General features: G+C 33.3%; 1 protein-coding gene across 1 annotated transcript; it reads left to right on the plus strand.

Annotated features, from left to right (window-relative positions):
* Positions 1–229: 229 nt before the first annotated feature.
* Positions 230–11,839, plus strand: LOC133286840 (uncharacterized; the record flags this gene model as incomplete). Its single annotated transcript, XM_061484337.1, has 8 exons — positions 230–285; positions 598–695; positions 856–961; positions 1,076–1,208; positions 8,614–8,709; positions 9,482–11,449; positions 11,558–11,675; positions 11,751–11,839. Coding segments are annotated over exons 1-8 (2,664 nt in total), but the record flags the coding sequence as incomplete, so codon positions are not given.
* Positions 11,840–11,932: the final 93 nt, after the last annotated feature.

Genomic DNA, 11,932 nt, shown 5'->3' on the forward strand with positions numbered 1-11,932 from the left:
ATTCTTCCAGTTCATCTATTCGACTTCAATCTCTTAAGATTTAATATATATTTTTTTTTTTTGTGGCTGCTGAGTTTTATTGTGTTTTAAAGTGGGTTTGCAATAACTTGTTTATGCTATTTGGTATTTCCTATTTCGTATGGTATTTCGATGGACTTGGGTAATGCGTATTTTTTCGAGTTTAGATTAGGCTTGCTAATATGGTTATTGTTCTCGACTTCTCGTGATAATGCTGGCCATTAAGGTTTTAGATACTTGGGTTAAACCAAGGACATGGGAAAAAAGGTTTCAGCCACACTAGAATTATTTTAAAAAAAAAATAAAAAAATAAATAAAGTCTAGTCTGACAGGCATGTATGATTTTCTACTGCTGCTTGTTCTGCAATTTGGATGTTATTGAAAATTGTGTTACAACTTATAATTGATAGTAGCTGATGAATTAGATTACCTAATAACCAAAGACAGAGCTGTGCTCCACGATCTTTTCATGCTTACTACCTTCCCATTTTCCAGATGTATATTAATAGGTAAATTTTCATAAAAGTAAAATTGTTGTTTCTGACTTTGTTATTTCTCTTGACTAGTAATACACTACAGTTTAGGCAATTCAGGACTTATTGTGCTTATTTATACAGGTGTAGCAAATGCAATTGACCTAGCTGATCGATTTCTTCCGAGGCTTACATCAGTAAATTGTGAGTAAATTTCCATTTCATTTTGAATTTCTTGGATAATGAAGCTAGCCTTCTACTTGGGTACATTGGACATTATTTTATTTTTTTTGTCTTCCTTTTTTTTCTTTTTAATTTCTTCCCTTTGTTATGTTCCAGGCAAGCCTATTGTTGTAACTTTTAGGGCATACTCTAAAAGTTTTGCCAGCTGCACTACGTACTCAAGCAATTCAGGCTGGTTTAAATTGGTTTGAGCTGGAATGTGTATCTTCTGACAAGGTGTGTTACTGGTGAACTTTTATTTGATTGCTCCTCTAGTGATACAATATTAATCTATTTTCTTGTGTTACTGGTGAACTTTTATTATGAACAAAGACACTAAAATACTTTTTTCTCTGTATCAGGTTGGAAATCAGTTCTGCATCAGCAATTTTATTTGTTGTGATTGCTTCTTGTTTCTTGGTTATGCTGTACAAACTAATGTCATACTGGTTCATTGAAGTTCTGGTGGTTCTATTTTGTGTTGGTGGGGTAGAGGTTAGTTATTCTTGATTATAGTTTATCCCTTCCTCTAATCTAGATCATAATCAATTTACTGATTAACCAGATTACCATTCTTTTCTCATCAATTATCATCATTTTGAATCTTCTTTAAGACATGTACAATATCTTAGTTTGTAAGGGGTGTTCCATTTCTCCTCCCTTTTTAGTGATAATGAAAGCAAAATAGGGATTTTAGGGGGAAAAAGAAAGAAAGATGGTAGTTCAAGTTTGTTATTGCAACAGAATTTATACAAGACTGAAGCATGTTAGATATCAAAATCATAGGATCTAGGGAAATTAGCAAGCAAGAAGCCTCTAAAAAATATCTTGTAAGAAGGGGAACAGATCTTTTATAGAATAGCATCATATTACAGCGGATGATCATATTTTTTTTTAGGTCTATCTGTCTGTGTATTACATATAATAAAAGTTTTGTAAATATATATATATATATATATATATATATATATATATATATATATATATTACTATTTTAGGGTTTTTTATTATAATAATTTTTTTTTTTTTAATTCTTTTCAATGTTTGTTTGTAATATATTTGACGGTAATTAGTTGTAATAGAAGTGGGTTGTGATCTTAAACAAATATTACATACAATTTCAACTGTTTGAATTCCAGAGCTCGGAAAAGACTTTACCTAACCACCAACTTCAACTTGAGATATTAGTATCACAAATATACTTGTGGTGATATCTGTTAAAAGGTAATAAAAAAAAAAAACCTTAAAAGAATGTCTTACAAAATGAATAAAAAAATGTAAACTTATTCATAATAAAAACGGATAGCTATAATAAAAAATTAAATATAATTATTTTATTTCCTCTTCCTCCGTTTGTATTCTGATAAACATCATGTATCATTGTTTTTAAATAATTTTTGGAACATTTGACGCACACAAATAATGTCATCTATTTATGATGAAAATGTTCGGTCAAAGTAAAAATATTCAGTCAAAGACCAATTGAAAAGGTAATAGTGAATTTTTCAATTGAAGTAAGAAATAAAAGCCAAGTTTCATGAATTGATGATATTATTCCAGTTTTTCTTTGCATTTTAAACTTTTGTTTTGTTTTTTTTAAAAAAAAAGAAGATAAAATAAAGATAACAAAAGAACCAGGAAAAGAGAGAAATACAAAGAGAAAAAAAATAAATAAAAAGGATGCGACGTGCTGGACAAATTTTGTTTCTAAATACAGATATTGAAATTAGTAAAACTTGTGATAATTAAAAAAGAGAGGATTATTTTTACAAACTTTTTATTTACAAACTCTTACAAACTACACTATGTTCTCTCGGGAGTACATTAGGTTACACTATGGGTATGCATGACAATCTTTTCGGAATCAATTTTTTTTTTTTTTTAATTTCTACTATCGGAAATAGAAATGGATAGAAAACTCGTTTGGTAAAATCGGTTTATTTTTTTGTTCCCGGGATGAACCGGTTTAATTTTTGTGCTGGAAAACAGAAAAAAAGAATAAAAAAAATTCTGTTTTTTTGTTCCCAGACACAAAATGAGAAACACTCATCTCTCTCAAATTACTCTTCATCACTACCATCACCACCACCACCACCACCATCCCCACACGACCATCGCCATTATCGTCATACCACCATCACCTCCACGTCACCACCGCCATCATCGTTGTACCACCACTACCTCCATATCACCACCATCATCGTCGTACCACCACTACCTCCATGTCACCACCATCATCATTACCACCACCACCACTACCACTGTCATCACCATTATCACTATAACCATCATCGTAGTCACTGCCAACACCACCACGACGCCACGACTACTACTGTTATCGTTGCCGCCGTCGCCACCATTATCGCCGCCACTACACCGCCACCACCATGTCATCACCATTACCATCGTCGCAGCCACTGCTGTTACCACCACCACCACCATTACCATCGCTGCCACCACATGTCATCATCATCACCATTGTCGCAGCCACTGCCATCACCACCACTGCCACCACTACCGCTATCGTCGCCGCCACTATGCCACCGTTACCACCACTACACCATCGCCACTGCCACCGCCTTCCTCGCCGCCACTATGCCACTATTACCACCACTACACCATCGCCACCGCCACCGTCATGTCATGACCATCACCACCACTACTGCCACCACCACCATCGCCACCATCGCCACCATTATCACCACCATCGCTACGACCACTGCTGTCACCACCGCCACCTCTACATCACAACCACATCACCATCATCACCACCACCACTACCATCACCATCATCACCATTATCACTACCACCATAACCAACCACCACCACCACCATCATTGTAGCCACTACCACCGCCGTCACCATGTCATCACCATCATCATCGTCGCAGCCATTACTGTCACCACCACCACCACCATCGCCGCCCCCACCACCATGTCATTATCATCACCATTGTCGCAGCCACTGCTGTCAGCACCACCACTATCACCGTCGCCGCCACCACTATGCCACCGTTACCACCGCTACACCATCGCCACCGCTACCACCATGTCATGACCATCACCACCACCATGCCATCATTATCACCATCATCGTTGTGGCCACTGCTATCACCACTGCCACATTCACTGTCACCACCATTATCACTACCACTACCGCCACCATCACTGTCACCACTATTATCACTACTACTACTGCCACCCTCACCGTAGCCATTACCGTCACCACCACCATCGCCGCTACCATGCCATCACCATTGCCACCGCTGCCACCATCATACCAGTACCTCCACCACCACCACCACCACCACCACTACTACAACCATCACCATCGCCACCATTACCGCCGCCGCCGCCACCACCACCACACATAAAAAAGAATGATTTTTTATTCTATTATTTGTTGTGTTATCAAACACAATTCTCATTCTCGGAATAAAAATAAAACATGTTATCAAACACATTTGCTTTTTCTCTGAAACTGTTCCAAAGCACAGAAATAGAAAAGAATTGTTTCTTTTCAAAAACAATGCCAGGGAACAGAATGGTTGTCATGCACACCCTATGTACTCTCAGGAGTACATAGTGTAATTTGTAAAAAAAATTTGTAAACAGATCCTTCCCATTAAAAAAAGTTATGGAATTAATTCCTCAAATCTAATAAGGAATTAATTCCTCAAATCTAATAAGGAATTAATTCATCTATAAATAATTAAAACGGCATGATCTCACTTGAACATCAATTGCCATATTTTGATTTTAATATAATCACATTCAAAATAATTTACAATGTTACATTGCCCTCAAATCATACGATACTAACCATTTAAACATGAGATATAGAAGTTTCCAAAAAAGAAGAAGGAGATATATAGAAAAAAAGTATACAAGAAAATAAGGAAAATATTTAATATTAAGTATAACATAATATACTTATTCATAATACAAACGGATGGCTAAAAAACATCTTAAAAAAATGGGTTACAAAATGAATAAAAAAAAAAATAAACTTATTCAAAATAAAAACAGACAGCTAAAATAAAAAATTAAATAATAACTATTTTATTTCCTCTAACTTCCTCCGTTTGTATTCTTTTTTTGGAAACTGATCCTAATTACCTCTTTGAGGCGAATCAGAATCCCCCGGTATCCCCACGAGTTCGACTCTTTGAGCCGCCTATGAGACTAATCCAGAGTTCGAGTGCGAGTCCAAGGATTACGGTACTTATGTCGCTCCCCAGATAGTGTTGGTGGAATTCGAACCGAGGCCCTCTCCCACCACTCAGTCCCCATGCTACCAACTGAGCCACTACACTTGCTTCCGTTTGTATTCTGATAATTAAACACATGTATGATCATTGTTTTCAAAATATTTTGGAAACATTTAATGGACACAAATATTTCACAAATAATGTCATCTATTTATGATGAAAATGTGAAATGTATGTATGGACAAAATAAATATTGGGTCAAAGTAAAAATATTCAGTCAAAGACTAATTGAAAAGGAAACCGTGAATTTTTCAATTGAAGTAAGAAATAAAAGCCTAAATTTCATGAATGAGATTATTCCATATTTATTTTGCATTTTTAACTTTAAAAAAAAGGTTATTTTTTCTGCGACTATTGTAGATGAGTTATCTGCATTGAGCCCAAAACGATATTGTTTTAGGGTAGAATTAAGATATTTTTATAATTATAATTTATTTCAGTGTTATAATAGTCTTTGTCATTATAATTTTTGAATCTTTCAACCCAAAATAACGTCGTTTTGGAAGTGAATATAGATAATTTATCTACGTTCAAAATAGAAATATTAAAGCCTTAAAAAAAACAAAAAACAAAATAAAACATAGAAAGTATAACAAAAGAACAAGAAAAAGAGAGAAATACAAAGAGAAAAACAAATAAATAAAAAGGACGCAACATGCGGGACAAATTTTGTTTCAAAATACAGATATTTTAAAGGGTATAATATTTCTCCTTTTTTTTTATAGGAGATAAAAATTATTTTATATACATACATAAAAGTGTGTGCGGTTTATTTTATTTTATTTTTCTTTCTCTTCTCTTTACATGACCTCACATAGACCCCACAAAATTTTATGTATGTATTGAAAATACTTTTATCTACTATAATATGAGAAACATTAAAACCTATATAAAATTAGTAAAACTTGTGATAACTAAAAAAAAGTTATGGATTCGGCAAAAAAATTAAAATATTACTATTTTAATAAATAATTACGAAAATATAATTGTTTCGAAATTATATACGGATCTATTGCAGTCATTCACGCCCAAATTGGGCGTGACTATTCACGCCCAAATTAGGCATGACTCCTAAGGCATTCACGCCTAAATTAGGCGTGACTCGTCTGGTTTTGACACGTGGCACCAAAAATTAATAATTTAACCGTAAAACTTTATAAGGCCATAACTTTTGACTCGGGTATCCAAATGAGGTAATTTTTTTTTGATTCCACATAACTTTTCGAGATCTACGCAATGACATCTCATTTGATATATTATATATATCACATTGCAACAACGATACTGTAAAGATGGTATCAAAGTGGATTAACTCATCTATAAATAAGGATACTTAATATCATATTAAAGTATATACTTCTACCAAGTGTTTGAAAAAAAATAGTGTACAAGGTTATTTATTTAATTATTAAAATATATACAAATTTATAGAATATTCTACTAAGTGTTTAGAATATTTATTTAATTATTTTCTTTATTAATACAGATTTTTCAAATTGATTTTTGAGTTTAAATCACAAATTAAATCTTTATTTTATTTTTCTTATTAATAATAATTTTTTAAATTTTTTGTAATACACTATATAATACAATTATTACAAATTTGAATTGTATTTGTGAGAGATAAAATGTATCAAATGAGATGTCATTGCGTAGATCTCAGAAAGTTATGTGGAATCAAAATTTTTTTTACCTCATTCTGATACTCGAGTCAAAAGTTATGGCTTTCCAAAGTTTTACGGTTCGTAAGTGGACTTTTTTTGTCACGTGTCAATACCAGATGATTTACGCTTACGCCTAATTTGGGCGTGAATAGTCATGCCTAATTTGGGTGTGAATGAGTGCAATAGATTCGTAAATAGTTTCGAAACAGCTATGTATTCGTAATTATTTATTAAAATAATAATATTTTATTTTTTTAGCCTTATGAATTCCTTACATTTAAGAGAAAATGACTATACTGAAGTAAAAAGAGAAAGAAAACCTTGTCAAATCTTTTATTTTTTTTCGGATTAAAAACGGCATGATCTGCCGTGTACAGTAATTACAAGAATTTGATTTTAATATAATCACATTCAAAATAATTTACAATCTCACATTATCACCACCAAATCATACGATACTAACTATTTAAACATGACATATAGAGAAAAAAAATATACTAGAACAAAAAAGGAAATTAATTAATATTAAGTATGTGTAACAGAATATACTTATTCAAAATAAAAACGGATGGCGAAAAAAAAAATCTTAAAAAAAGTGGCTCACTAAATGTATAAAAAAAAAAATAAACTTATTGATAATAAAAATGAATAGTAAAAATAAAAAGTTATAATAATTATTTTATTTCATATTTCTTCCTCGATCGGTTTCTATTCTGATAAACATCATGTATTATTGTTTTCAAATAATTTTTGAAACATTTGATGCACACAAATAATGTCATCTATTTACGATGAAATTGTGAAATGTAAGTATGCACAAAGTAAATATCCGGTCAAAGTTTCTACTAAAAAAAAAAAAATTCGGTCGAAGTAAAAAACTAAAAATATTCAGTCAAAGACCAATTGAAAGGAAACCGTTAATTTTTCAATTGATGTAAGAAATAAAAGCCCAAATTTCATGCATGAGGAGATTATTCCAGATTTTCTTTGCATTATATTTTTTTTAAAAAAAATGATAAAATAAAGATATCAAAAGAAACAGAAAAAGAGAGAAATACAGAATGAAAAACAAATAAATAAAAAGGACGCAACATGCGGGACAAATTTTGTTTGTAAATACAGATATTTAAAATTAGTAAAACTTATGATTATGAAAGAAAAAAAATAAAGATACTGAAAAAAAGAAAGAAAGAAATCCTTGTCAAATATACACAAACGAAAAAGGAAATTAATTAATATTAAGTGTGTATAAATAATATACTTCAATGGCATATATTGGTAATAAAAAAAATAAAATATTATTTAAATATTAGCTTATTATGTAGGTTTCTTAATAGTAATAAATTTTTAAAGATATAAGAATAATAATTTTTAAACACCCACTGTTGTATAATAATTGTATTTACAATTAAAAAAAAAGGTACCTATACGATTATTAGATTAAACCTCTTCAATCCAACAATCAATAAAATTCATCGGATACCACAATTATCAATTTTCTGATACGATAATTTATTAGCTGATATTTTTTTTTTTTCCGATACCAATAAAAGTACCTATACGATTGTATTTTTTTTTCCTCTTCAACAATTAGTTGGCTCAAATAATAATCAAATCTTGTAGGATATCAGGGAAACTAACTCTACTCAAAGAATAACTCAAAAAAAATATATTTTATATTCTTATTGTGTTTGAAGGCGCATGTGCTCTTAGGAGAGTGATAAAACCCAGCAACAAGCGAGACTGAGATGAGATGAGTCTTTTCTTTTCTTGCGGACAAAGCATTAAAGGAAACAGCTAAACAAGAACCGGGTTTGGTTGGTTAACGTGGTTTCTTGTTGTTGTTTGATAGGTTTCAGCATTCTTGATCGTTTTCTTGGCTTCTTGTCATACGGTTATATACGGCGTTCTTGATCGTTTTCTTATAGCTCTGAACTGTAGTTGAAGATGTTACACTGTACTAAGGTTGTCGTGTCTCAGAATCAGTCTCCAATGGAGGTTGAAGATGTTAAGCATTACGGGAACAGGAAAAGAAAGCTTCTTGTCAATGAAAGAGTCGAGGTAATGCTATATAGTTTTTTTTTTTTTAAATAAAGATATGGTATTCTTTTGTTCATGAATTTCTGGGGTCGTGATTTCGTTTATGTTTTGTACTTTTTCGTTATCTTTTCAATGCTATGTAGTTCTTTCTTTTAAAAAAAAAATAAAGATATGATCTTTTTTATTTATGAATTTCTTGGGTCAATTTCGGGTCTGCTTTGTAGTGTACTTTTCTGTGTTCTTACAGGTAATCTTTTGGGTTCTTTGTTTTCTTAGATTACACAATTGGTCTATTGTTGTTACGCCAATAATTCTATAAATCTTTTAAAGTTTTTATGGGCTCTAATTTATTGTGTTTTGTATCTTTGTTTACAACTCTTTGATGTCCTGTTTTTTTTTTTTTTTGTAAATAAAGAGGGGCTAAGCCCCTTTGATGTCCTGTTTTGTTTACAACTCTTCGATGTCCTGTTGTCAATTTATGGTTACAATATGTTTCCACGATGAAAACCCTTCTGATTGTTGGCTTCATGATTGAACTTCCATTCACGGTTTGCTTTGCTTGTCTCGACCCTTTTGGCCGTTCATGCAAGTGTAGAATTTTGCCACTGTTTATGATAAAACATTAGGAGGATTCAATGTTATTTTCATGTCTCAGTATTTCCCTTTATTATCGTTTGCATTTCTTTTACTACTACTTTTTGTATAATATGAATGTGGTGATCTTTTCATGTGAAATTTCCAGTTAAAGAAATTGAAACATTAATTATTATTTTTTTATTTACTTTATTTTCAGATTAGGAGTATGGAAGATGGTCTTTTGGGCTCATGGCACCAAGGGATAGTTATCAAGTGTGGGAAGCAGAAGCGTCGTGTCAGATATGACAACTTTTTAGATGAAGCTGGATCAAATCATCTTGTGGATGTGGTAGAGGTTTCACCCGTTTTGGATGGTGGTAGTTCTTCTTCTTTTTCTTCTGCAGATGGTTGCAATGAACGTGGGCTCATTAGACCACTGCCTCCTCTGATTGAATTGGGGGTATGGGACCTTCCATTTGGTCTATGTGTTGATGCATTTTATGAGGAAGCTCGGTGGGAAGGTGTTATATTTGATCACTGCAATGGAATGGAAGAAAGGAGCATATTCTTCCCAGATTTGGGTGATGAACTGAAGATTGGAATTGATCAATTGAGGATCACTCAAGATTGGAATGAAGCTACTGAGAATTGGGAGCCACGAGGGAAGTGGATGTTTCTTGAAGTGATTGAGGAGTGTGAGCAGTTTTCCTATATTGCAGTTTCATTTAAGCAAATTTGGTATGATTTAAGGAATAGTAACGAATTTGATAAAATAAGGGACTGGACTTGTAATGTGAAAGACTTGTGGAGAGACCTTGTAAGGGAGATAGTTGGTGATTACTTTACTCTCACGCTAGAAGAAGTTTGCAAAGTCTTGGACTTTTCGGGTGCTTTCTTGAAAGAAACACCAGAGCTGGAGTCAGTTGAACATACTGATATTGTTCATTGTGATTCTAGTCCTAGTAATGTACTTGGTTCTAAAATTGGAATATCTGATTGCCCAATGGAAAGTGGTGACTCTACGAACTTGCTAGATATCGATCAAAACGGTGGTGGCATCGTTTTCATTCAAGAGAAATATGATACAAATCCTTTGGTCGATGGTGCATCTGAGAAAGAAATTGTGTTGGTAGAAGAACCTGAGTCTCAAAAGGAAATTTCCTGCTATGATGCTGGTGAAGTAATTTCAGATTCTAGCTATAATGAAAGAAGTGAAAAACGTAGACGTTCTACGTCCATATATTGGCAACCTCTGGTGCTATCTGAAGTTGAATTTTGTCCTGATGTTATTAATCAATATGGAGCTGGATGTGAGAGCAAGATGACCAGGGAAGGTTTGAAGACAAAAGCAATAAAACATCTAGCATATCTTGGATGGAGAATTGAGTGGACTCAACACAAAAATTGTCCTGGGCAAAGACGATACAGGTACATGTCACCAAATACACAGGACAAGAAGGTTTACTATTCAATTCCTCAAGTTTGTAGTCATCTGAAAAAGGAGTCCAACATGAATTTTGTGCTGTCCCAAATTGACCAGAGTAGGATGCATTCTACAGTTGACAATAATCTTTCAAATCTAGATGTTCATCATCCGATCGGGGCATCCTCTCCTGTCGAAGTTGTAGCTGAATCACATACTCCAGATGGTTTACCAATTGGGAATACAAATCATAAACGCACCACAAAATCAAAGGCCTGCCCACCAAAGCACAAGAGGAATGGATTACCTACAAGGGTGCAGAACGTAAATTCCCCTTGTCTATCACATCAAAATGTTTTGTCTTGGTTAATAGATAGCAACATGGTATTACCAAGATCTAAGGTCTACTATCGGGGAAAAGGAGGCAAGAACACTCACGACATTGAAGGGAGGGTAACTCTTGATGGAATCAAGTGTAGCTGTTGTCAGAATGTATATAGACCTGGTGGCTTTGCAATTCATGCTAATGGCTGTTATGACTGCAAGCCTTGTGCTAGTATCTTTTTGAGGGATGGTAGGTCACTCTTGGATTGCATGATACAACTAATGCATAAAAATTGGGCAAGGGAAGCTTTGGAAAAACAATGCAATGATATGTGTCAAGGTGAAAATGACAATTTTTCTGTTTGTCATTATGGTGGTGAACTTATTTTATGTGACAAATGCCCATCTGCATTTCATGTGGAGTGTCTTGGTTTGGAGGTATATTAACTGCTTTCCTTCTCAATCATGTCATATTAAATGTTATCTTGTGGTTACTTCAATTCTGTACTTTCATACCAATAACTGGTCTTGGTTCTGTTTGTGTAGGATATCCCTGATGGTGACTGGTTTTGTCCATCATGCCGTTGCCGGATTTGCAACGAAATCAAAATCCAAGGGACTGAAGATGGAGATTTTCTTACTTGCATTCAATGTGAACATAAGTGTAAGCTGATAATTCATTTTGTGTGCATTAATGCATATGTTGATGAATATTGTAATGCTTATGGTGTCAATGCAGATCACATTGGATGCCTGAGAAAAAGAGCAGGAGATAAATCAAGAATATATTTGAAAAAAAATTGGTTATGTGGAGAAGAGTGTGAACAGGTACATTATATCCACCTCCCTTCTTTCTTGTATCTATGTTTGCGAAAAATTTAATCATAATTTTCCTAAAGAATTGAGTTGTGATGTTGGTGG

The sequence above is a fragment of the Gastrolobium bilobum genome, unplaced genomic scaffold (assembly GCF_033153095.1).
Source record: "Gastrolobium bilobum isolate Gb01-03AN ecotype WA unplaced genomic scaffold, APGP_CSIRO_Gbil_v1 utg49207, whole genome shotgun sequence".
Taxonomy (NCBI): Eukaryota; Viridiplantae; Streptophyta; class Magnoliopsida; order Fabales; family Fabaceae; genus Gastrolobium; species Gastrolobium bilobum.